At 43.2% G+C, this 26,924-nt stretch overlaps 1 protein-coding gene across 1 annotated transcript in view; it reads right to left on the bottom strand.

Annotated features, from left to right (window-relative positions):
• The window catches only part of RTEL1 (regulator of telomere elongation helicase 1), a gene marked incomplete at both ends in the record, with an annotated part of 28,652 nt that extends 2,130 nt beyond the window's left edge, over window positions 1-26,522 (bottom strand). Inside the window, 18 exons of the mRNA XM_010156205.1 lie at window positions 382-624; window positions 2,432-2,548; window positions 3,096-3,233; window positions 4,420-4,630; window positions 6,200-6,295; window positions 9,107-9,261; window positions 10,857-11,010; window positions 12,097-12,220; window positions 13,031-13,146; window positions 13,935-14,078; window positions 15,517-15,594; window positions 16,273-16,350; window positions 17,108-17,193; window positions 18,174-18,214; window positions 21,115-21,228; window positions 21,388-21,520; window positions 25,501-25,579; window positions 26,448-26,522. Of these exons, the coding sequence (XP_010154507.1) occupies window positions 382-624; window positions 2,432-2,548; window positions 3,096-3,233; window positions 4,420-4,630; window positions 6,200-6,295; window positions 9,107-9,261; window positions 10,857-11,010; window positions 12,097-12,220; window positions 13,031-13,146; window positions 13,935-14,078; window positions 15,517-15,594; window positions 16,273-16,350; window positions 17,108-17,193; window positions 18,174-18,214; window positions 21,115-21,228; window positions 21,388-21,520; window positions 25,501-25,579; window positions 26,448-26,522 (2,182 nt within the window). The remainder of the gene's footprint in view (window positions 1-381; window positions 625-2,431; window positions 2,549-3,095; window positions 3,234-4,419; window positions 4,631-6,199; window positions 6,296-9,106; window positions 9,262-10,856; window positions 11,011-12,096; window positions 12,221-13,030; window positions 13,147-13,934; window positions 14,079-15,516; window positions 15,595-16,272; window positions 16,351-17,107; window positions 17,194-18,173; window positions 18,215-21,114; window positions 21,229-21,387; window positions 21,521-25,500; window positions 25,580-26,447) is intronic.
• Window positions 26,523-26,924: the final 402 nt, after the last annotated feature.

Raw genomic sequence — 26,924 nt, 5'->3', positions numbered from 1 at the left:
TCTTCCCTGAAGAGCGTTTGGTTGTAGTAACTGAGGAGAAGAAAGGCAATAAAATAATTTGACTGAAGGTTAGGACTGGAATTACTGAGATCTTATCTCACGTTTATAACGGACACTTTCTAACTGAACAGAGATAACACTTTACAACCTTGACATTTCTTGCTCTGAATGACATTCATTTAACACATCCTTTCTGCTGCTCCTCGTATCTGGTTTGCTAAACCAAAAGATGGGAGAGGAAGTTTGCCAATGCTCAGAAGTTTTTCCTAGAAGTGGAGAACTTGCAGACAAATGATGAGCAGAAGGTTCTCTCTAACGTGAGATCCCAGCACCTGCATCACCTTTTCAACTGAGTGAGTGATTAAAAAACTAAACCCTTACTTCGTAGGAGATGAAAGTCTTCTGGCCTCTCGGTGGTGAGGGCTGCTATCACCGATATCATAGCATCATAGTTATCTGTCTTCTTGTAAGCTAACAACGCTTCATAGAACCGGCTGTAAGTGCTTTGGTTCAAAGCCCTTTTCACATCGCTGAGATAGGACGCCCTGAGGACCTGGTGCTGATCTCTCCTGGAGCTTGAAGCTTTTCCAGTGTCTTTCCTTGGAGCTCGGCTGGCATTCTGCCCTGAGAGACAAACACACACATGTGAGCGGCGCTTGGGAGGAACAGAGACCAACACACTTCCCTTTTCCTTTACCGCTTCGAAGTGGTAAAACCAGCACTGCCTGCACAGCCACATGCCTCGCTCCGGCATGGCCTTGGGCAGAGCCAAGACCTGCTCCTGGAAATGGCAACTGAGGCAAGTCATCCTGGGGATCGCTTTTAGCATCCTCCGGAGTTTTTCGATCTTTCAAAGTGGGAAACGTGTCAGATGGTCACTAGGGAATGAGGAAACGGTGACACAGAAGACACTGTGCGGAGGCCAGCAGTAAATCGGGGTTTGTGCTACACAGGAGGATTTTAAACAGAAGGCTTTGCCAACTACACTGGCTGACACATGGGCGAGTAAACTGTTGGGAGCAGTTTTAAAGGAGAGATTTCCCACCTCTCGTTAATAAAAGCAGAAAAGGCACCTCTAATAAGAGACAAGATAGCACAGGAGCAATGCAGGGGTACAACAGGAGGAAGGAGCAGCTCCGAACATCCCGCTCAGCTCCAAGTGCACTTCTGCGGTCAGCCTTTGACTTCCGAGAGCTTTTAGAGGAAAAAGTCCTGTTTTGCATATTGGAGGTATGCAAATAGGGATGAAGTATACAGTAAGAAACTGATTTAAATTAACCAGCCAGATCTTTTGGTATTTAGCTCTTTATCCTCCACTAAAGCACTTTTAAAGAACATAATGACATTCCAAAAGATAGCCTCAGTTCAGTTTCCTGAAAGGGGAAAACCGTGGGCTTGAATTTTGTAATCAGTGTCTTTCACTGCATATCATACAGCTTTCTGACACTTTCACAGGAGCACACTCAAGGAGTGAGCAACAGAAATATGTGCATTATTGCTATTAATTTCTCAATTGTTTTTAGTAATTATTAGTAATTTAGTAATTATTTTACCAAGTTGCTGTGAAAAATCAATCTCATGGAGCTCAGGACAAAATTACCAAAAGATTGTTTTGTTCAGATGTTCTTAAAATAGAAAACAAAAGAGAAAAGCAAGTCAAAAGAAACAACACTGCTCCATACATAAAAAGATTTTAAGCCTTCCAGGAAACATTGGGTTTATTTATTTTTTTTTTCTCTTTTTAAAGAAAGGATTAACCTTTGACTGTTCTTCACCCTCTCAAGAAAGACCTCTAAACTGTCCAACTATCCCACTCATTTCCTTGTGAGAAATACAAAAAATTCCCAGCTGTTCTCAGGAAGATCTGTAATCACACCATAACTGCTCCTCTGACTTCAAAGATAAATACGGGACAGTAGTAGATTAGAGAATGCAGAGGGATGCCACGTAATTGTGCGAAGACATGTGCTGCTCAGTTTCTGCAGAAAACAGACTGTCCACACGAGGAGCGCGCACGTTACCAGTAACAAAACAGGAACTGTTTTCTTCTTCGTACCTGGATTCCTGTTGACCTAATCTAAAATTACATTCCTTCAACGGTGCTTTCTGACCCTGGACAAGCAGGAAGCCCAGCAGCCCTGGGCTCAACTCACCCTTTCTCTCACTGACGTATGCCAGGTCAGTCTAGTGCAAACTTCTGTCTGGAGTTGGTTTCTTTCATATCCACCTTGACTTGATTTATTGACTTTTTAATAGTTTTGTTTGTACAGTCCTTGTGGAAAATTCTGGATTACCATCACTCCTACCCACAGAGAGCGAGCCACTGTGCTAGGTGAACGTGGAAACCATTGGTTTCCGCCGGGAGAACGTACAGTGACGGAACAAACCACGCACAACTTGGGACGGTGGTTTTATTTAACAGGAAGGGTACCTGCACTACTGAGTCCGGTGGTCAAGTGGAATCTTCCCCGGTTCAGGTGGAGTCCAGGGTTTAGCTGGGCACATGAGTCCTTTGAGAAGGTCGTTTTCTGCTGACTCTGTTTCGATTCTGTTAAAACCAAGCCATCTGTTAACAGTGAACTTAGGGAGAATGGGCAGAGAACGGTGCATTTCAAAGTCCCCCATTCTATGCTGAAATCACGCGAAGATGTGGATGTATTTCTCTGACAAGGGGACGAGCCAACATCCTGCTTTTCTTAGGACTTCACTGTTCCAGGGTTTCAAAGACTTCACAAGCTCTGTGAGGACATGATTATCCTCTACTGGCAATTCTGGTGGCACCATGTGGGTAGCAAAGACGGCACACACCAAGTCTTTAAATCCACAGACCAGATTCACAATTTAAACAGGTCTGTAAAATCCCCTTCTGAAATAAAATGGCATCGTTACTAGCCACAGGGTAACCAGTGCTCAAGCATCTGCGTGCGCTCACGGGAAGGCAGGCAAGAGGATCATGCAGAGTGGAAACTTCGCTCAGTATTAAACAAACTACATTGCCCTCCATCCTCCATTTCTACATATCGGACGCATCTGGCTCTATAACGGGGTAATCAAGTCATTGGACTGCCCAGAGAGTGCAGGAAGAAGCTCCTCACCCATGTCCTTGGCTAGCGTGTCCCTCTCGTCCTGCAGGAGGCTGTGCTCAGGTTTGTAGCCACAGCCCACTCCAGTCAGATTGCAGCATACTTCATCAAACTGCTTTTTATGTTGAGGCCGAACAAACTGGTAGAAGTCTTTCGTTAGAGAGGGAAGAGGGGAAAAAAGAAAAAAAAAAGAAATCAGTCCACAATGGGTAATAAATGCCACAAACCTACAACAGCAGGACCTCTAGGTTAGGCAACACGAAGATAAAAACTACATATAGTTATCAAATATTTACACAATAAGCACACTTATAAGTTACACAAAGGTGTATCATGCACACCTCCAGCAATATTAGTACCAGTCAGTAAGAACTGATTAGTTTCACTGTAAATAGCAAGTAGCTTTCCTCTCCGTGAAACAGGTACTGGCAGCAAAAGGTCGTGATTTACCTCATAATCCCTGGGGTCAGAGTATCTGCTAGGCTGGTACTTTGAATAACTGATATACTGTTCATTTTGCACCTCAGCCTACTTACTGACCATAAAATGCTTGCCAACCAAAAGCCTAAATGTCAAACAAACCTTAGGTTTCAGGTTCCACCACTTTCAAAAAGTCGCTGTAGGCTTTAATTCGGCAATCAAATGTTTTCTTATTTATATAGTAAAATTGGCACATTGGGAGACAGACTGTAGCTACTATTAGCACTAAGCGCTCATCCCAAGCTTCCCATTCCTTAACCTTAAAGTTAACCCTAAACAATATACAAGATGCTTTTTTTCTTTTAATAGATGAGAAGTCACAGAAAAATCTGCCCATTTGCTCACAAGTTGAGAGGGTAATGAAAATTCACAGAGAAAACCCTGCTAAACTAGAAGAAATGTTGGTGGGAGTCCAGTTCCTGTCAGTGCAGTTGTTAAAAGCCAAGAAAACACCAGGTAAACCAGTAAACTCTCCATGCTTGCCCAGATCACTGGCTTTCACCATCAAACTTACTGACAGCTTTAACGCCCAACCCTTTGGGCTGCATTTACCCAGCTCACAACCACACTCCCTCTTACTCCTCAATCACAGCAAATAAGCCATACTACTTTTAAACAAAGTTTAAAATACAAGCTTCCATGGAATGTGGTTTTTTTCGGGCCTGTCAAGATGCAAACTGACATATGGTAATGAGATTGAGATTTTCTGTCTCATCTGGGGATATATAAAGTGATGAATGTTGATGATTCACCTGATTGATCTGTACTTCAAATCTAAACCACTTCCCTCTGAAACACCCAAGTCTATTGGAAAGACAAAGGCCATGTCATAAATACACTGTGAGAGTCCTCATACCTCGTAGCAAGACATGCTTTTTTTCGTCCTCTATAAAGAGAGCGCTCATTTGAGACAGCATAGCATGGAAGTCATCCGTCTTCTTGTAGTTCTGAAGAGCCTTAGAGAAGAGATCATAGTTCTGTTGGCTTAGGGTCTCCTTCACTGTTGCGATGTACGACGTAGCTCTGGCCTTTTTTGGCTCAGTCAGGTCTGTTGTCTTACCACCTGGCTGCCAAGACAGAAGACTTTTCAGTGAACAGTATGGCTTGAGGAGTTACTCACGTGAACGCAGATGAAAGCAATATATTTCAATTCTGCCAGTGATGCAGAACAATCAATGCTTTCCACTAACAGGTTATGGCCTCTTGCATTTATGGTAGTCAGCCCCCTGTTCATGCGTTCTTACCCCCCAAAAAAACCCAAAACAAACAGTTTCAGTGCTGCAGAACACAAATCTAGCTGGATCACCTCCTGGAAACGTCCAATTAACTGAAAAACGTAAAACTCTGAAGCAGGAGCTACAAAGAACAAAAGGTGTTCAAGCCTTTTGGTTCCTCCAAGACATTTCTTGAGGAGACAATACACATGAGCAAGCTACATTATTCTCCTATTGGGAAACATTATTCTACAATCACAAGCAGCAGGGACTTGAGAAAGATTCAAACAACCCCTCCTTTACGAAAGTGATGGCATGACGTTGTGCTCACACATTTCTTACATATTAGCTGTTGGACCCTTGTCACACCTTCATGACAAAACCCAGCGTCACTGGGGCGATCCCGGAGCACAAGTATGTTGTTCATTTCCCCAAATGATTATCAAATCTACTTCTAAAACATAATCCCTCTACCATCTGTGAGTGTTCATTCCCTCACAGAAGAGCAACGCTATTCACCTCTGCTGACAAAACTGACAGCTTCAAAGGAATATTCCTAGAGAAGGCCGCCAAGTATTGCACAACTATGTTCTTCAGAGAAGGCTTAATGAGAGAAACGACACTTACTCCAAACCTCGAGGGCTAGGCTGACTCATCATGACATCAGATAGCAACAAACTGCAAACACAACCTTTTGCAATGAACCTGCTCTCTCCCTCACACCTTGGATATTATCAGCTTCAGGATCGGTGGCTATTTTTAAAATAATCGGTTTCGTTTGCTAGGTCACTGGGAGTCTGACAGCACCCAGTTAGGGCAGTTCGTTGGAGAACTACTAACCCACACAATCACCCAGGGGATTCTCATGAATTTATCATGACTCTTAAGCAACTAGCTGCAGAGTGAGTCAGCTGAGACAGGGCTAAACAATAATACACAACTGCAAACGTCACGCAGTGAGCCACTGCAGGTAGGATTATAGGATGCGATCGCTTACCCAAACAGAACGGGTCAGCTTGAGGCTCTACCAGCAGCTGACCAGATGATGGCTGCAGGTCCCTTCTAACTGTTCTATCTATCCAAAAAGAATGAAACCACCCGCCACACCTGCTCAACGGGAGAGGATGTTCACAAGGTAGCCAATGCCAGAAAACTTGCTGAAACCAAATCTTTGTCAGAAAAAACCCTGTTCACCTACTAGCCCTACCTGGAACTGCGCTTGATTGGGTCTGTGACACCTAGATTTGAGAAAGCATGTGACAGAAATAGATTGCAGAGGCACACTGATAAATATTTACAATATGGAGAAAAGAGATAATTGTTCTGGCAGTCAGTCATCTGTCTGCCTAGAAATTTCCAATTCAAATTAAAGCAGCCCGCAGATCAAAGGGATGGCACAGACACATGAAAGCAAGCACATACTGTATTGCTGACTAGCTTTATTTTCTTCCTTCCTCCTTTCTGCTCATCTGTTAACCTCTTCTCATACTGGAGGGAGAGTGTTGACAGACGCTGTGCCTGAGAAAATTAAAAGAAGAAGTGTCCAAAAACATGCTTTTCATAGTTACTGCCCATTTAATTTAGCCATTTCCAGTAGTAAAGCTTGTTAACCCAGTTTGTGACACCAGTCAAGAAATTGAAACAAGCCAACCTGGATTATTGCAACAGAGCAACACATGCATGTTTCCAGAAGGTAATCACCCACTGGACAGTTCAGAAAGAGGTCAGAACAGAGGAAATTAAACACAGCATTTGTCTCGAGGGTGCAGACTCCCAATTAAGCAAAACTGGACTTAAGAGCTGACTGCTTCAGGGTAGCCCTGGGAGTGTACCTGTAACTGCTGCCTCACATGCCCCTTCACTTTCCTGCCTGGAAGTACTTCTCTTCCGAAGATAACCTGTGTCAGGCTTTTCCTGGGCTACTGAGAAGGGAAGCCTAAGCAGTCTTGTAGAAGATATCAGGGCAGATAGGATGAGACAGCAGCAGGAACACTTGTGGCTTGACAAGCTCTTTAGCATCTCCCGTTCCCAGTAACAAAGAACTGCGCTTGTACTGCAGCAACTGGGAATATTGGTGTATAAAAAGCTCCAAAAGAGAAGTGAGGAGGCATAAACAAGAGGAGCAGAATTGCTTAATAGCAGAGTCTCCAGTATTCAATCAAGCCAGTATCAACCGCATTACAAACAATCCCGTAAGTAACAGAAGAAACCACGGGATAGCTCCACATTGCCAGTTGGTTTCTACATACCTGTTGAGGAAGCAGATATGCAAAGTCATTTATTGCTTTACTCTTGCCCAGTAAGAGAATTCCGCAAGTACGTGACTATCCGCACATTTGTGGAATCGTGGTGTTCAGTTGTGGGAGGAACCAGGGAGATAACAGTATCCTATATCCCACTCGGATATAAATGTGTCTGTTCAGGCCACGGAGCTGCAGAGCCCCATTACACTAATTACAAATAAACACCACCACTAGAAATAAACAAACCCCTAAGTCAATAACCTCAGATCTGCCAGCCTGGAGAGTCAGTTGCTGATCCTCAGAAACCCAATCTTCAGTGCACTCAAAGCTGCAAGGATACCGGATTCCAGACAACCCTGACCGTGACTTATGTGCACATATAAGTATAATCTAGTTAAGCATCACGTAACAGAGCGAAGAACTGGAACACAAGCAGCAAGTCAAACGCTTATGAGACAAGCGTTAAGTCAGAAAAACGATCAAAATACTCTTAATCTTGGACTACGTAAAGGCACCACCCTGAGCAGCAGCATCCTGAAGAAATAAGGCTTCTAAAAGCCAAGTTTCCATAAGGCATAGCTCAAGGAAAACTGTTTATGGGGAACTGTCAGATCATTCTTTAAGTGGATTGAGAGACTGTTCCTTGTATTTTGGTTTTTTGACATGACCAAGGCTTCTTTTCTTCTTTTTCACCTCAAGCAAATAGTTTCAGAATGACAGCAGCTAATTTTCCATTTTTTTATGGAACAATGGTACACTGTAACCTTGGGGGGAAAAAAAAAAGTAACATGGATACTGTGAGGAGTGGTGAAGATAGATATGAAAGCACACCCCCCCATCACCCTTCCAAATCCAGGGCTCATTAAAATCAGCTTGATGCTAGACACCGTGAAAGCCGAGGCACTGCATGTCCCGGGACTACAGTGCCCGCATCCCTGGTGCCAGGGATCAGCAGTTTAGGTGCGGCACAGGATGACCCCACAGCCACAGACGAGCGGCGATGCCGAACACAGACAGCGGGCACAAGGCGACTCGGTGCCGAGCAGTCACGGCCGTCAGCTTGTCTGCCTTCAGGAAACGCTGAACTACGGCAAGAGCAGCGCAGCTGTGTTAACAAGATACTGCAGCTGAGTTGCCAAGTCCCTGGAGATGCGCCAGGTTCCTCAAATAATGCGTTCTGGTATCTATACCATGATGGCCCACGGGTGATGGGGCAGATTTCTCCCTCAGCTGCACAAGTTAAACATTCCCTGTCCTCGCTTGTTTTGCCAAGTCCGTACATTCCCTGTTTTGTACGCATACCCATCCACCTCCCTTAAGTCTCCTAAGATATTCCCCAGATGCTCCTTAGCCTCCACACTTTCCCCCTAAGCAAACTACTTCGATATGTTGCAACAGGCCTTCCTTTAGTCCACGCACTGGTTATCAGCTAAACTGCAAGCCAGCAGTAAGATACTCCTGCTGATGGTGCCCAGGTAAGGGAGCTATCCTGCCAACTGCAAAGGGAGAGCAAGAACACAGCCTCGTCACTGATGTATTAAAAAATCCAATTCAAGGGGAAAGAAAATTAGCAGGACAGGAGCAGTGTTCTTGGTCTTCATGCAACAGTGGATATGTGATTCAGATAACATTCTGCAAGTCTGCAACATTCACTCTGAGGCAAATCAAAGATTTTTTCACCTGGAAGTGCAATTTCTTATTTAACACACACCCCCAGCCTTGTTTTAATTCAATATCTGGTCACATAACAAGTGCTGACAGAATCCATTCTGGAGAAACTGTTTATCTACCAACCTCCGAGAGCTCTTTGCTCTCCAGACATCCAGGTTCACTTCCAGGAATCTACACGGTCAGCAGGTATGGAGCACGTACAAGTACCTATGTGTCGGTCACCTAGTTGAAGCGGCAAGGAAACCCCTTTGATTAAGCTTAATGATGAGAACTTGCAGTTACCAGTGCTGCTTGTTGTGAGTTTTTCTTGCAAGAGGGTCGAGCTGGTGCTCTTGCATCAATCCCAAACTCTTTTTGCCTTAGAGCCCACAATTTTCACTTATAAGCAAGTATTTTACTACATCATTGCTATTACCTTCTCCTCTCCTGACAAGTCACCTTCCTCTTGGGCATCTTCGCTGCTCTTCTCACTGCGCTCCAACGCATCCAGGAGTCCAGCACATCGTCTTCTAGGCGAGACGAACTCTTGCTCGTATTCCACGCACAGGCTGGGTGCTCCATCTCCATTTACTGCCATCACAGCATAATACAGGTGACAAATTAACATTCCACATGCTCTCTCACATTTTCTTTGCCTTAGTACTACCTCCAAATCCCGTATGTAGCAACCCACTATGCTGTGAAACACTAGCTCAACCAGCACGTCTCACAAACTTGCACTCTGACTTAATAAGTAGATTGCTTTGGTTAATCACTCCTAAAATTGCTCAAGCATTTGTTACCACAACTTGGTGGATTTCTCTCAAACTTTTCCTTAAGGGATGGTCATATTTAACCTCAAAATTACTTTGGGTCAATGGAAAAAAAAGAAGTCTTACAGCAACAGTTGTCTGTGTTGAACTTCTTTAGCTTTACGGACTTCCCAAAACCCTGTCTCTAAGAGATTCTAGCATGAAATATGCTTTATTAAACAGAACAAGTTTATTTGAAGCCTACCATTCTCACGGTGTCAATACCTGCAAGAGACAATCACCCTCATGTCCCAAGAACACAGGCTCTCGCTAATCAGGATCCAGGTATATTTGGGTTTAAAATATAAGCATTTAGAGCTGTAGGTAGTGTATTTTGCTATTTCTAAAAGGCATTCTCTTCAAAATATATTTCCGTGGTTTTGTGAAATTACTTCAACAGTCAGTTGCTAAGAAAAGTCACTATTTTGAGAAGAATGGAAGTATATTACAGTATAAATCAGTAAGTCAGGACAAGAAACTTTAGCCAAAACTCCGATTACAGGCGCAGTTTGATGTTACAGCTAACGCAATGTATCTGAAACTCGGTATCAAGAGAGGCAGTGCAGCTTCTTCCCTTCACCTACGATGGTACATTCCAGCCCACTCTTTGAGATGCATCTACCAGTCACAGGGATGAGAGGTAAATTGGCTCAAACTCATCTGTTTGCCCTGCAGTTGCTCAACAGATGGATTCCCGTCGGGGGAAGGAGTGTAAGCACACGGTTGGAAACTGAGGGAGAAGCAAGCGGTGGCGACAGCAAGCCTTTTCAGTAACCACCTGCAGTCAGCGCTGGCTTAGATGCAACATGAAATCACCCCCACACTCAGTCCTAACTGGTGTAGAACAACAGTTTTAAACACAGCTTCATTGTTCTGTTCCAAAGCAGCAAGCAGTCTAGAGTGGAACATTCTGAAAGAGTATCTGACGTGAGAAATACTTAATTCTTTGGCATCAGCCAACCTCAGGTTTTAAACTACCATTTTATTCCAAGATCAATGCCCTCTTCCTGTTTTCTTAGTCAGATTACTGTGCAGGAGTCGTTTTTACAACAGGATGGAGAAAGACATAGGAAGTCAGTGCTAGTCAGAAACAGACTTCCACTTTTTTTAATTATCAATGATACCCCAAACTCCTCCTGTGCTGCAGGACACTTTCAGGCCCCACCTGCCTCTTTGCTCCGCATTTGCAACTAGTCCCTCCCTTTTCTAATGCCAAGCTACGTCCTTTCTGACCAGACTTTTACGTCAGGCTTTGACCTCTCCTTGCTTTCTCTCCCATTCCAGTTTCAAGTCTCTTGCTCCTCCTTTTATGATTCATCCTAAACAAAAAAAAAAACAAACACAAAACCTTTATCTATGAGTAGCCAAACCTACCTTTTCTTTTCCTCTTCAAACTGGGAACATGGTCGTCCAAGTTTTTAGCTTTTTTCAGGGAGGGGAGCTGCTCAAATGAAGTAGACGGTGCCGTATCGCTTTCACTTAGGGAACCAGCAGAGCCAGAAGGATGTTGTGGCAGGGGTGGAGGCATCTGCAAGCAGTTTACAAAATGTTACAGGAGGCAAGAGCTACTCTTCCACTCCACCTCCTTCACAACCAAAAATCTCAGCAACAACCCAAAGACATCTCCTTTTTCCCCAAATAACCCTTGACAGCCAGATTGTTACAGGTTCTGGATTTATCTGCTTTTGAAGAAAGGATCAAATACTGAGGAAGCAACACAGCGGTGATGTGTAGTAAGCAGGCTGAGCACTAAGTGACCCATGGAAGAAAAGGTCAAGACCATGCTAAGGAAGAGTTGCATCCTAACACGACCCCTGCAACACAGCTCATCCGAGCAGAGCACGTCGGGTTGTGGCGCTTATTCACCATGAAACTCCTGTCTATGATCAGAAAAGTCATCCGGCATCATCCATCTGTAACTTACTATTTTGAAAAACTTGCATTTGGCTAAAGCATCTTCCAGGAAGACGTCCAAGACTGTATGTGGAATTTAAAATCTATTTTGATCTTAATCTCCATTTTGGGGACAAAATCTCCCACTCTGGCTTCCAGCCCATTTCTTGCTACAACTTTCTCCAGTCAATTAGAAAGCCTTTTTACAATATTACTTTTTAAATTGAGGAACTAGTACTGAGAAAGAGAGCTTCTAATGCTACAAGAGAAGCCATATTACAAAGGTGACCCAGTGATGAACTGTAATAACAACAGATGGGTTCATCCCACTCTTCATACCAGTCTGATTAGATTCAAATTTAAGGGTCTAACTAATTCTTCCCCACAAACATCTCCCGCGAGGGTGAGGCAGAAAGGTTTTTGATGGTAACATCCTTCCAATATTGGCACATCATCCAATGAAAGCTATGTTTGCTTAGGAGGGACCGGAAGAGGAAGTTATTTCTGTGATCTAAGCTAATGAGTTGCACAGCATGACCACACATCCTGTCCCAGCTCACTCTTGTAGAAAGATGAGGCATATCTCCTTTCCCGTAAAGCTTCCACTGCTTAGAAGTGAGAGAGACTCCATCACATCTCTCACCTGGCTTAGTGTTTCCAGTTTGCAACACTATCAAGAATTATTAGTTAAGGTTTTGTTTGTTTATTTTAACACACTTACAACTTCCTGAGCAACACGGAAGAAGAGGGATACGCTCCTGACTGCATGCCCAAAGTTGTTGTAAACACTGACGTAAGGGCGGACCCATGAAGGCAGCTTGCCTCTCACTTCACCATTTGAGAACCTGCGTAGGGTTGGAAGAGGACAGAATTATTTGCCAGGTTGGCCTAAATAAGTTAAACAAATGCTAGACCAGGGAGCGAAAGGACAAGGGAGGAGCAGCAAGACAAAAGGTTGAATGAGTGCAGTAAGTGTACAGGGCTGATGCCTTCACTAAGCAGAAAAGGGCTTTGTTGATACCACTTAACCAGCCAATTCTTATCTTTCACCTATAAAATCTTTAACTGTGCAACAGTAGTACTGAACAGTGACATGCTCACTGTTCACAGTCAAGCCTCAGCATTGACGGCTGTAAGTCAGACTCCTGTTGATTATACACACACTTTATTAATTAATATTATATTCATGGGTATTAATGTAATATAACATTAATGTTTTGTATTACTATAGATGATATTGTGTCAGCAATACAGTTTTCCTCATTTTCATCCTCCTCTCAAAAACCACCTTTGGGTTTTTTTCCTTTTGAGAAGGTGACTGCCTTCTCAAAGCAGAGATGGAGAAAATGCAACCCCAAAAGTTACTGTCACATCATTTCCAGCAGCACTACAAACTTGAATTCAACAAATTGGTGTATTTCGCATTATCACCATTAATCCCTTTCTGCAGCTCCAAGACCCTACGCTTCAGCAGCAGAAGATAACCAACTAGTTACTTCAAGTCTATAACCTGTTACATTACAATAATTCAATTACTTATGAACTGTAGCCTTGTCCAAGCAGTAACATCCCAGTATTTCCATACAAAATATCAATTCCCTTGCTGGGCTATAAAGATGTTGATGTATGTTTATGTTCTAGAGGCAAGGTTTCACCTGTTGTCACACAGGAAGATAGCACCGTAGTCTTGGCGGTGTCTGATGACCCTGCCGATAGCCTGATTAACGGCCCGGGAAGCTTGCTGATTGTACCACTCACGCCCAGATAAATACTGCAAGAGGTGGGAGGAAGAATTAACATTATTTGTCAGGTAATATGGATTCTTTGTGCTGTACAGTCACTATTTCTTTCTAAAGAAACTTAAAATATGTATCCAACAAGATCTACTGACAAATCTCAAAGCCTCGGAAAACCAAATACAGGTTGACTTGAGTATCACAGCCAACTTACAGCACACAGAAAACTCAATATCCAACTTGAGGGGCTATTTAGTATAAGATGCACCGACAGCCCTGGTAGTACAACAGACTCACCATGTTAAGACCTAACAGCTATCCTGCATGACAACAAACTAAATTTTAGTGCCATTAGTTCCCAAGCCTGAAGCCACAGAAAAACAAATCCAAACCCACAACAAAAAAAACCAAAACAAAACACCCCAAACCCCTCCCCGCCAGACCCCCCAGACCACTAGAACAAAAATCTCCAAGCCAGCTGGGACAGGCAATTCTCCCGCTCACCCGCTCTCTGGATGAAATAACTCCCTCAGAAGGAGAGATGGGTAACATGCATACAAAGATTTTGACCGAAACGTAAATTATAACATTTTTTGTGCCTGTATTTGACTGGTATCATATCACTGGAGACAGAATTCAGAACCCTTCCCTTTGTTTTAAAAAGAAAAAGTGACTGTGAAAAGCACCCAAAGTTGGTCAACTTTTTGATATTCACAGTCCCATGAGACTTGGGAAGATAAAAGCCAAAATCCACGGAGTCAAGAGGGAGAAACAGTGACAGGAACCTGCAAACAGGCAGCAGTGAAGAGCTGCCCAGTATTACCTGTGCACCTGCACCGCTTTTTTTCATTTCATCCAGGAACTGCATCTTTAAAACAACCCTGGGGTCCATACGAGGGGGAAACGGAAGCCCAGTAATGATGACTCCTCGTCCATTCATGTTGGCAAAGTCCAAGCCTTCGCTGGCCTGAAGAGACAGTGTTTTCCATTATCGACATATTCTGAAGTGACATTCGGAGCAATTCAGCAGTCACTGGCCTTTTTCCTCCGTGAAATTAAAACCCTAGCCAAGCATACTTGATGAATACATTATGAATAGTTTCAATTGGGGTTTTGGCTGTTATTACCAGGACCCTAAACTTAGCTTTTTCCTCTAGGAGGCACTGGACAAAGCTACTTCAGACTACACCATTAAGGCCTAATGTCCTATTCCTGGGTAAGCAGAGCAGCTGCATTCAGAAAAGGCCTTAAATGTCAGTCAATACCTCTGTTTAAACCTTCCATACCCTGAATTCTTCACAAGATGTGACAAGAACACAGCAAACGTTCTCTGACATTAAAAATGACCAGAATAGTTTCAAAGCAATACTGGAAAGCTCCCAGAAATCTGTTTGGAATCAGTGTCATACCCAGCAGCTACACTGATTACACCTTCTCAAGTATTTCCCACTCCTGCTCCCTGGACATGCTCACAATTCCCAGGCAAATCACCTTGTGAGATGAACAAAACCAGAGTTGAACAGGCTGAAAAACAAGTCTGAGAAAAAAAAAGTTGGTTTGTGTTCAGCAGAATCCAGTCTCCAGCTGGTTTTTCAGCGGAATCCATCCTCCCATCTCATTCACCATACCCCACAGGCACTGTGATGGACTAGAACATCAGGGAGGGACGGGTGGGTGGAATGAGCAACTCTGCCTGGCTCAAAAAACACACGCTGCCGCTAAGAAAAGCGATCGCAGCACGTGCGGGAACCCATCTGCAGCTGGCAGTCGTGCAGTTGTATTTATGGACATTCTGTCTTGGGCACAAAGAAAATCCTACGCCTTTTCTTCACTGATCTAACAGCCTCTTTGGAGCCTGGGACTGAAGCTTCAAAGGGAGCTGAATCTTCTCTTGGTAGGCAGTAAGCAGCAGCAAAAAGGCTTTAAGAGTAATTTATGGTTCTGTAAATTTCCACTGATTCATAAATCAGTTTATCAGCACTGGAATATAAATGAAAGGGCATCAAGTGTGGCCAGAGGAACTGCAGTTCAAAGCTGAGCAGTATTTTTGATTTTCAGCAGTGTTGTTCTAACACGTTTAGATTAGAGATTTTTCTTTTGGTTCTTTCTCCGAAACTGTTGTTCTCATCTCATGAGCTGAGTTTTTGACGAGCAGCCAACAGGAAACTGTATGATGCTCATCCCCTTTGAAGAACCCAAAGATGGATCCCCTTCAATAAAAACCACAATGAGGCATATGTAAACTTGAGAGAATTTTGAAAAGGCTTCGGGGCATCCTACTTCCCTCATTTTTTTCTCCACATGTAATTAGTCACACCACAGACATGCACTGAAATCCAGAACAATGGTTTTTTCATCCGCTACATAATCTGATCTCAGATGAAATTAATTTTGAGTTACATTACCTTCCCACGACATACTGCCAAGAAAGCAGCTCCGTTGGATTTAGGACAGGCAACTTTATCATAGTATGCACCCATTACCTAAAAGATAAACCAGTTTAAGCAAGATTTGAATGGTGTCCTTTGCATATGCATAAGTAAAAACCTGTACTAGCTCAGTTTGCCCGAACACGAAGATCTAAAAGCATCATTCATTTGGCTTACTAGATTTTTCTTTACTAGTTGCAAATGCGAGAAACCGTTTGCTTCACAAAATCCTTACATTACTATGAAATCTAGAATACACCTGGGTAAGCATAAAAGATGAATGTCAGACACTGCTGAAGAGAAGGTAAAACATCATCTGGCCGGTGTTTGTGCAGATCCTTAACTAAGCAAACCAGGAAAGCAATTCAAGGATATTATTTACTCTAAGAAGCAAACAGAGCAGCTATAAATAACAAGATGACACTGCACAATTCTTTAACACCCAAAGCATAACAAGCTGGGAGGACATGACAAAACATTAGAAGATGCTGACTCTGAGGTGACCGCTCTACTGCCCCCATTGCTCAGTGCACATGTGCATCAGCCGCCGTTACACCAATGGATTTCTGTACCCGGCGCAACTGGCCAAAGAGTAAGGGATGGATGCATGGGAGAGCTGTACTTCAGATCTCAGAGTTGCAGGTTTATCCTAGGATAAACACCCAAACACATCTTAGACAAGGTATTTAAACATAAAACCGGTTTCTGAAAATGTAGAAGTATGAAATCAACCTCTGAAAAGCTTCCTTTGTCCCTGGGTTCCACAAACATTGGCTTCACTTCTTCTATTCTTTTAGCAAAATCATGCTCCTGCCAAGCAGAAAACACACATCAGAAATGGCCATGTGAAAGTAAGCGCATTCCGGAAATCCCTACAGGGAAGGAAGTGCTCCCGAGAGGTCACCGCAGACTTCCCCAACGCAGTCTGTTCTGCTCTTGCCAAACACAGGAAGAGATGGAAGCAGAAACATGCAATCCTAACTCCACTAACAGTAACTCCTTGCAGTTGGGGCCACTTAGACATTACGCAGATGGGAGATCCATTTCTTTCCCTTCCAGCTTGCAAGTTCCCAACATCCACCTCCCAGAGTCCCACTCTGCAGTATGACAGCTCTGCCCCAGAGCTGCACTCACTTTCAAGGAGAAGGAGCATTTAAAGCAAAACTGTTCTACCACATCCTCACCAGGGACACTCAAATCACGAGCACAGCAGTTAAACGTTGCAGCTGCAACAGCTACAAGTTCAAGATAAAAGAGGAATGTTCATACTGGGATTTTCCCCCCACCCCCAAGAGCTGAAGTACTTAGGCCAACCATAATTTGGAGGTTTAATAAAGAGAAGTCTGGTAAAGTTAAATGAACTCTGAGATCAAATCAGATGATATAATTTCTACAAGACTGCATTTCAGTGCATTGTGACAGAATAAGCTGACTTGGGTTTTTACCTTCCAGATGTTATAATTTACTTATTAACAAATAATTTTTAATGAGCATGGTTAGATAGCATAACTACAAACTGTCTGACATGCAACCAAACCACCTAATAAAGGTAGGGCACTTAACATACTCTCCAATATTTCAGGCTCTTATCCATGACAGGATACGATGGGAAAAACACCAACAGTCCATGGGGTACCACTCGCACAAGATTACCTGCAATGAGATAGACAAGAGTATAGCTGAGGGCATTTTCATCCTGGGATGGAGTACAGATTGCAGAGGACAAATAAACCATGTGTGGGATCCTTCCAAAGTCTTTTCTGCTTCCTTGATGTGAATGTTCATGTATTAGAAGTTGCTACATTTTAAAAAGTCATTTCAATAATCTTGTTGTCAAGGTATAAACTTTAATACAGATGCCTAACTTTTTAAAGCTTAGTGTTAACAGGCTAAAAGATATTATGAGCTACACCAAACACTTAGAGATGAAAGAGATAGAACATCATCTACCTTATTTTCCCTTGTCACAGGAGGACCTATTTTTAGACAATTTTCTCCACTCTTTGTCCACTGCAGTCTAAACCTTCTAAACCAGTCTAAACCAGTCATAACCAAAACAACAAATGCTGACTTAAGGCAAGCTCAACACAGCACCTTTAAAAATATCCCAAGAAATTGCATTGACTTCTGGTGATCCTTAATTTCTTCCTGGGGAGGCACTGGGACAGGTTCCCAGAGAAGCTGTGGATGCCCCATCCCTGGGAGTGTCCAAGGCCAGGCTGGATGAGACTTGGAGCAACCTGGTCTAGGGGAAGGTGGCAGGGGGGTAGGACTAGGTGGGCTTTGAGGTCCCTCCCAACCCAGACCATACTGTGATTAATTGCTCCGCAAATGATGTTTGGCTGCATCACCTCTGCGCATTGTTTTTTCTAGTTTGCGCTATTTTCTGAACACATTTTTGACCCAAACAAACACCCAACAATAAACCAAGGACTAAACTCATTTGTGTATGCAACTGCAGTAGCCACTTGCTTGCGCAAACAGAAGTGTACAAAGTCAGACATCTTTAGGTATGCAATGCAATCCTTTACTTTTATCTGTCTCATTATGTCTTCTTTAGTATTTCTCCTGCTAGGAGATTTCTAAGATTCCTGTGCAACAACTCATTTCTGAAATCTGCATACTTCACTTACCAATTGTTTTCCCCAGAGAAGACAAATAACCCTCTGTAAACCTATAAGAATAAAAATCAAGAAACATTATTTTATTTTCTATGTTTTTCATACATATTGACTTCCTCTGATATTCATCACTAGAACAGTACATCCATACTCCCAACTGCTTTCCTTCCTGCGGCAAGCACCCATGCCAAGGACGCAAAATTACTAATGTCTTGATTACACATTACTATGAAATATTCTTATTAGCACTGAGGGTGATCTAAGCTTCAATATTAAACTGTAACAAGTGGAAATGAGCAGTCATACTGCCAGAAAAGTTTGCAGATGCTGCCAAGCCTGACTAACGCTACAGCTATTTAAAACGATTATTGATGAACTAGGTGTGGTGATGCTCCAGGGGCAAAAAGGGTGAATTTGGTTACTATGGTTATTTGCTTGTGGCATAATCCAAGTAAATCACTTCTGCTTCAGCTACAGAAGTGCTGCTCTACAGTGAACAGTACCATCTGTTTCTTCCAGCCTGGACTGAAGAGTCCCTGTTCTCTCATGCCTTCACTTTTCTTTCTTTACTGCCCTGCAGTTTTGCATACTGTTTTCCCAGGAAACTTAAATACACAGGGGAAAAAAAACCAGGAACATACTTATTTTTGCAAGAGGTACAAATACTGGTATCACCACACAAACACTGTCAAAACACAGCAAACACTGTAAATTCCCTTCCTTCCAAAACAAAGGTGTTCTAGGCCTTAGGGGGGATCCGCAACCTTCCCCCTTCAAAGGGCAGCATCTTCAACCAACTACACTGAAACAGCACACTAAGCTTCTCAAAGTGAAAAACAAAAGAGACTGAGGGGTTTCCAGACTTCTCTGTAAGACTCAATTGCAATTCCTAAGTCCCTTTCCAGTTCTATGGAACATCTGGCATTTTCCCCCTTTTTTTTCAAGTAAACACTTGACTAGAACTATTTTTTAAATTTTTCTGTATTGCTCAAAGAGTAAGTCAGGCCTGCAGCAGGCTAACTCACAGAATTCTCAGAGATTTGTCCATATTGAGACTGAAATAGATTTTAAAATGTGCCGACACAAAAACGTGCATACTGCAGGCAGAAAGTTGAATGGAGGAACACGTGTATCAGACTCAAGGAACTGATCCTCATTCAAAAATACTACAGAAGAGACAGTTCCCCACCAACTTCAGTGCGAGTCCTTCCCACAGCTGCAGTTCTTATCAAACTGCTCCAGTGGGTCCCCCCATGGGGTGCAGCCCTTCAGGAGACCCCGCTCCAGCCTGGCCCCCCCGGGGTCACAAGTCCTGCCAGCAAACCTGCTCCAGCCTGGGCTCCTCTCTCCATGGATCCCCAGCTCCTGCCAGGAGCCTGCTCCAGCACGGGCTGCCCACGGGGTCACAGCCTCCTTCGGGCATCCCCCTGCTCCGGCGTGGGGTGGGTCTGTGCCCCCCTGTGACCCCCCATGGCTGCAGGGCACAGCCAGCCTCACCATGGGCTGCCCCACGGGCTGCCGGGAACCTCTGCTCCGGCACCTGGAGCATGTCCTGCCCTCCTTCTCCCTGACCTGGGGGGCTGCAGAGCTGTTCTCACATCCCACTCCTCTCTCCACTGCATTTGAGCAGGGTTTTTTTTCCCCCCTTTCTTAACTGTGTTACCCCAGAGACACTACCACCGCTGCTGATGGGCTCCACCTTGGGTCTGTCTTGGAACCGCCTGGCACTGGCTCTATAAGGACACAGGGGAGGCTTCTGGCAGCTTCTCCCAGAAGCCATCACTGTAGCCCCCACCCTCAGCTACCAAAACCTTGCCACGCAAACCTAGTACAAGTGACAAGAACTGAACCTTATGTCTTGTGCACCAAAGCATGAAACTGCCTTTTAAAGTTACTGGCAGCGATGCCAACGAGACTATCATATTGCACAACAGAAGTCAATATACAATGAAATCAGGCTCTGGCCTTCCTTGCTGGCAGTATATTCTATTGGCAGAAGCTGCAGCAGCAACACTGTCTACTCTGAAGACGCAGACAAAATGAAAGACCAGAGAAAAGCAACACAAGTGACGATGAAAAGCTTGACAGTTATTTGGATATGTTTTCCCTAAGAAAGCAATACAGATGTGAAGGAGAGGCTGGTCATGGTAAAAAGCTTTAAATCTGAAAACAGTTGTTGCAAAGGCCAGTCATGGTTCAAATCAATTAAGCTTTCAGCAAAGAAATTTAGGATGAGGCTCTATGTCAGTGAGGGTGGACTGCTCAGTAAGGTGAGGGAGGTGGTGCCAGAGGATGCCATGAAGGCATGATAAGGATGACAGGAAGGTCAGGGGTCTTGCCAGCCAGGGCCCAGACCCACACTAACAGAGCAAGGCAAAGCTCAGATGCAGAAGCCAGGCTCAATCCAAGCCTGGATCATCAAGCAAAGTCATGGTGACAGGAAAGGTCCAAGGTCAAGCCAAGAATGCAAATCAGTAAACCAGGAGCAGGTCCAGTGACAGTAAGGAGTGTCACAGTTCAGTGATGGCAAGGCAGGTCTGAGGTTAAACTGGGAAGTCGATCCGAAGGTCAGGATGAGATCAACAGGGTCTATGGCCAGGTGTGGTTATGACGGAGCTGGAGAACTCCCCCAGTTTGGGCAGTGACTGAAGGCCTATGCCAGACCTTAAGAGGGACTGCTGGGCAATGGTTGTGAGTGGACTTCTGCCCTGAGGCTAGCCAGGGCCATTAAGGACCATTAGTGCACTCAGTGCTCTGACATTTCATCCCTTCCAGCCCTCCAGTTCTAAGTTTTCTACAGTAGTGGTTAAAAGCTGTAATTATTCAGCACAGTTCTTTCCTTGGATAAACACTACACAGACCACTTATTACACCAGCACCCTCCTGTAAGCAGAACCCAAAGTGTTTTGGAACCTGAGACCTGAAAGCAGAATTCCACATGGGAGTTCATTACCTTTTTTCATAGGTAGAAGTAAGCACAGTTCCATCAGGTCCCTTAGGAATGATCCCAACCCAGAGCTGCTGTTTATCGATAACATGAGGATTCTCCAAGCAAACAGGAAAAGGGCTAAGGAAACACAAAAGTAAGATCCCAGTCATATTTGTTACATGATTCCCTACTGGCTACCAGGCCAGAACAGTCAAAAATCCTGAGATAAAACCTAAAATCACGAAAGCAGATTGTACGTTTTCAGTAATTGTACTGTTCACACATCCAGGTACTTACATCTGCATTTCCATTGTAAACGATGACAGGGGGGAGAGTGTCCCACTGGTAAGGATAATTGTCCTGACTCCCTGTCGAACAAGCTCATGCATGCTGTATCCAGGGCTGAAACACCAATAGCTTAAGGTCTTTCCTGCATCAAATAAAGACAAAACACTAAGAAGCAAGTCTACAAGTGGAAAAATTAAAATATGACTAGCACATAGCATCTGAACTTTTCAAAGTAAAACAGCCGGCATCTGGAGCTAAAATTCCAGATGTATGGTATATTCTGCTTTGTCCTTCCAGATTTAATTACTGCGCCCACTGAAAATCTAGTTTAAGAGGTATTGCTCCCTCACACCTTATGTGGATAATACTTTTAATCAAAAGATGGTTACAGAAAAGACAGAGCATCAGATCTTTTTGTCGGCAAGTAACAGGCAGATTGAGCCAATAAAACTATTCAGCCCTCCATCCACTGATTCACTTCCTGCTGTCAAGTGCAACTGGATGGGGAAGCAGGGTGGAAGAACTGCAGAATACAGGGATGAAAGAAATAACTGAAATCCCTAAAAAAACATCTCCACTCTTACTTGAAGAGAACCACCCTGTCTCCATCAGGAATTTCCTATGACTATAAACCTTTCACCTAAATGTTCCATTTTCCCCACAGTCAGCTGTCAAACCTTTCAACTTCACCTCAAATCCCCCGCGGGATGTAGATGCACAATGTGCATCACACTGAAGATCTGGCACAGCATAAGTTAGGACAGGATTTAAATAAAACTGGATAAATCACACTAGCCACATTGCTCAGCTTATAGTGGTACCGTCGCTGGTCTTGCTAAAAACAGCCTCAGAGACAGTCAAAGAGACAAGGGAATGAAACGTCATCTATGCCAGGAACAAGAGCAGTCAAATGGAACCTCAACTTTTGTTTCTGATTGTTTTGCATGATTGGTTTCAGTGGAAAAAATATCTAGCATCCACCTATCATGTGCCTGTCTTAAATGTACACGCTCCCTTTAAAGACTGTTTCCAAAAAGGAGCCAAGCGTTTCAGGAATTCCCCAGCAATATGTGCCCAGTGAGTCACCTACTACAGAATTACAAGACAGCATTTATTTTAATGCTAGTTTTATCCTTCCATCTCATCTGGGCCAATCTATCCAGATGGACATACTCAGATTCTAGAAGAACCACATTCCAAAACTGAGCAAATTCGGTATCTTTAACTCACACTAAGAATTGGTGTAAATCACAGTTAGAGTGTGGGTATGGACAGGCCGGTAACCACCTACAGACAAGAGGAAGGCGTCTATGTCAGGAGCCTAAGAAATTCCAGCATAAAAGCAAGCTGTGCTGATAGGGGATGGCCTAGAAGAGATGCACACCGCTCAAACGTTCGTCTCGCCAATGCTCAATTTGAAACACACCCCTTGGTGACCCTGCAAGATGACTGCCGGGCACCAGCTGCCTGGTTCTAGGAGAAGCTGGAACTGTAGCCCATTTTTAGTCTGGTGTTCTGCAATTAAGTCTTAAGGCTCAATAGGAAATCCATTTTAAAGGTCTTGTTCACCAGCAGGAAGTGTTGGAAGTTATATATAGCAGATGTCTGCAGCAGCTTCATTCCTGGTGGAAGGACAGCTAATCCAAGGAGAAACGGTTTGCTGATAGTTCGTAACACCATGATTTAGAGCAAACCAAGAGCAAGTGCATTTTATCTCAGTGTAACTCTGCAACGGTTCACTACGGCATCCCTAAGTGGCATCTGTGCACGGCACAGACAGCTAGGACAGTAATCTCGTCAGCTACTCCAAGACATGCCACTTCTCCTCACCAATTAGTTTGTAGAGAATTATGCTTGAGTGAAAGATTTCCACAAGATCCTTTGGAATCAGCTGGTCTTAAAAGGTCTGCCTTATTTCTATACAGTCTGCTACACCACTACAGGAAACCAGAGTCTTGCTCAGTCTTGTCTGGCCTCTGCTAGGTTTGCACACAGTGCAGGTCTCAACAAATTGCTAGGCTGTTGCACAGGTACCCACAAACACTGTTTTTTATTTGAAAGGCAAATATATCAGTGTCTACTAAATCACAGAAGAGTTCTGACTGCTTAGTGTTGGTTTTGTGTATAAATCCTCCAAATTATGCAATAAACCTAGAGTGTTATTATTAGCCTTTTGCTGCACACATATTTAACCAAATCTACTTAGAATTATTCCTGTAACTTCAAACTCCAGTTGAGCAATCTCTCAGGAAAACAATATTTGCAGATTACCAAACAGCACGCTTCTGTTCAGAAACAGAACAGAACTTACTTTGTGGAAACACTTAAGGGGACATTATGTGCAAACCCACTAAATTCATGGAAACTCTTTCTTTGAGAAATGTGACTGTACTCCTTAAGAGAGGGACTTTTATGAAACACATACTTACACTCTCAAGAGCATTTAACAGGGTAATTAAGTAGATAGTTACGAGGCAAGGTATTTCGAAAGATCCTTGGAGAGTATTCTATTTAGACGGCTTATAGGAATCTGCCCTAATCAGAGGGTCTTTTATTTTCCACCTAACTGTATTTATCAAATAAATAAAAGTATCATAAAGAATGAAAGTTGGAGTCCAACAAAGCAAGCTCAGTGCTGCTTTGTAAGAGCCTTAGGATAAGTCTTTGATTCAGAAACCAAGTTCCTTTTCTTCCAAAGATGCTGCTTTGAAGCAGGGTTATATCGAGGTAGTTCCAGACATGCAGAGCATAAGGAACAAAATTGGTTGTTGGTGAGAGACAGGGAGTGGGAGAAATCTCAGTTGGACAAGAAGGACCAAAAAGTAGAATCAAGGCTTAAACTATCAGGAAGTGACAACATGCCCTGAAGAACTTGGGAAATTGCTGTAAGAAAGGTCAAATCTCAGTGCCCCGAGGCTGCTACCTGGCATGGATTTTCTGGCTAAGAACATGAATTCTCAAGTGTTATTTTTCTGGCACATCACATGAACCTTCACTACAGAGCTTCAGGGTGAATCAACTCCTCCACTCTATATGAGTAATTTCAGTAGAGATTAAGAACTTTCATGGAATTTACTCTTCTAATACCTTTGGCACACATTTTCAGTATCATAAACATGAATCTGCTTCTTGTAAGAGGCAGCTACAGCCTTAGCAACACTCATTTTGTGTTTAACACACCACAGTTCTACAGAGAAATATAGCTGATAGAAGAGAACATTTCATAAACCTCAGCGTCAACCCTGAAGGAGGGTTTCCCCTTCTTGGGCTGATTTAAAGGTTTTCTCTAAGTGATACCAGCAGCCATTCCATAATGGAGATTATTTTCTTTCACAGGAAGAATTGCACTAAAAGAGCTCCAGCAGTTCTCAAAGCAGCACCAGTTCTCACCAGCACAGGAATGTTTTATACTGGGATTGCTTATGTCACTTCCCCTTTAGAAATAAACATCAAGGTGAAAAGTAGCACCTCGATTCACCATATCCACCACAGAGCTGTACTTGGAAACATAACACTGCAAAGAAACACACTCAGAATATCCTAGAAGTCTTCAAATGACGTCCCCCAGCCTTAAAAACCCACCCTGTCCTAGAGAGAGGGCTCTGAGGCAATACTATCGCTTCAAGTCTCTTCATCTGACAGAAGATGACCGAAAAGCCCTACACCCAAACCACCCACTGGCTCTCCACTACCTCAGTGGAGGGGGTAAAAGAACATAAGTCTTTCCCAGTCCCACATCTACTGATGCTTTGAACTTGGATAATGGCCACAAGGCATACTAATCACACATTTAAGACTTCCCAGCTCTATGAGGAATACTACCATTCGGGTTCAGAGAACTATTTTGTATCTAGACAGATGTGGAGCGTGTCCTCATTGAGTTATTTCATTCAGCCCTATATTCCTCAGTCATTTTTAAACACTTAAGGTAACACAGGGGGTGTTTCACTCAAAATCCTACAGTAACATTCCAAAATTTGCCAGAGGACTCGCTGTTCACAACTGCAAAGCAATCAGATTGGGATGTCTTCCCCTGTTTGCTCTTATCTGGATCAGAAAGGAGCAGTTGAGTAGTTTTCAAGCCAGCTTTTGCATGAGCCTCCCCAAGACTGAGGTCTGTACCTTGCTTTTTTGTGGATGATGAATTCCAGAGATCTGTCCTCTGTTTCTTCTGATTACTGTCATCCAGATGAATATGCACCTAAAGGAAAACAGGAAGTTCTAGACATGGCTACAGAAGTGAACTTGCACTTCACCCCTCAAAAAGCTAGCCCATGTTATGGGTAAATAACACAATTAGTGTCACTCTTCTAGTGTTAGTAAGGTTGTAGGAGTTACTATCTGCCCTTCCCAGTTTGTTTCCAGTCTTCCATATTGTATTTAACAAGGAGCAAAGAACTATATCAGCATTTAACCAGCCTTTCTGAGTCATTTTATGGGAGCAGCTTTTCATGGGCTGCCCTAAAGAACCCAATTATTTGGGTATTGTCCATCACTAACACACACAGAGTTGCTTCATTCGGCCGCACAAATAGAAGGAAGCCTTGAAAGATGACTTTCATATTAAGTTTATCTAAAAAAAACCCATCTGTTCCTGAAATTCATTACAGCATCACAGCCCATATGTCCCAAACCCGAGATAAATTATAAGGACTTCAAGGGGAGGTTCAGTGGCTCTATTGCACTTGGCTGTAATTTAGCTTATTACCGAAGAAGAGACTAGATTATTGGAAGAACAGATCAATTCTTGCGTAATATGCAGTATCAACATGTTCAATAATTCACATTTGCTGCACTTCACTCATATAATTTTAGTTTCTTTAAAGATTACTGTGTAGTCCCTCTTCTTCCATGGAACCTAAACTAACCACAGCTCCCTGGGTGTTTTTTCTCTGTTTTGGTTTGGGCTTAGGCTGGGGTTGGTTTTTTTATTTCCTAGATCTTACATATCGTCCCTGTAATCAACATCATCATGTACTATACTACCAGCATCCTTCAGAGTCTTGGATACACTAAGCACAGACATTAAATGCCAGTGAAGAAAGACTCGAACACAAAGCACCCCATACCTTATAAAATTTAGATATCGACCGATGGGGCGTGAAAGCTGTTGTGCCTTCTGGAGGATCGATGTTGAATACCGTCTGGAAAACAGATGTAAACAAATGCAGAGATTTAACAACTATTTCCAGCAAAACCCCCAACTTATCTTTGCACTGAGAAGTATCTCCACAAGAGTTACTATTGTGATAACCTTAACAGGAACAAGGAGATATATTTATTAAATAAATGCAGAGAATCTTCAATAAACATGGGGTTTGGGTTTTTTTTTTTTACAGGCAATTCCTGCTAACGACATGGGCATGCTCAAATAAATGCAAGCCAGTACCTAAATATATCCAAACTATAAAATGCCAGTATCATTACTGACACTGTTCATGACTTCTGGTTGTTGATAAACAAACAAACTACGTGTTCATGAGACCAAAGAGTCACAACTGAGTGTAAAAGAGCTTTTTGAATTCCCCTAAAGTTTCAGCCATGAT

This window comes from Eurypyga helias, unplaced genomic scaffold, assembly GCF_000690775.1.
Source record: "Eurypyga helias isolate BGI_N326 unplaced genomic scaffold, ASM69077v1 scaffold16017, whole genome shotgun sequence".
Classification (NCBI taxonomy): domain Eukaryota; kingdom Metazoa; phylum Chordata; class Aves; order Eurypygiformes; family Eurypygidae; genus Eurypyga; species Eurypyga helias.
Note: the sequence above shows the minus strand (reverse complement) of the source record. Positions and strands in the feature narration are given on the sequence as shown.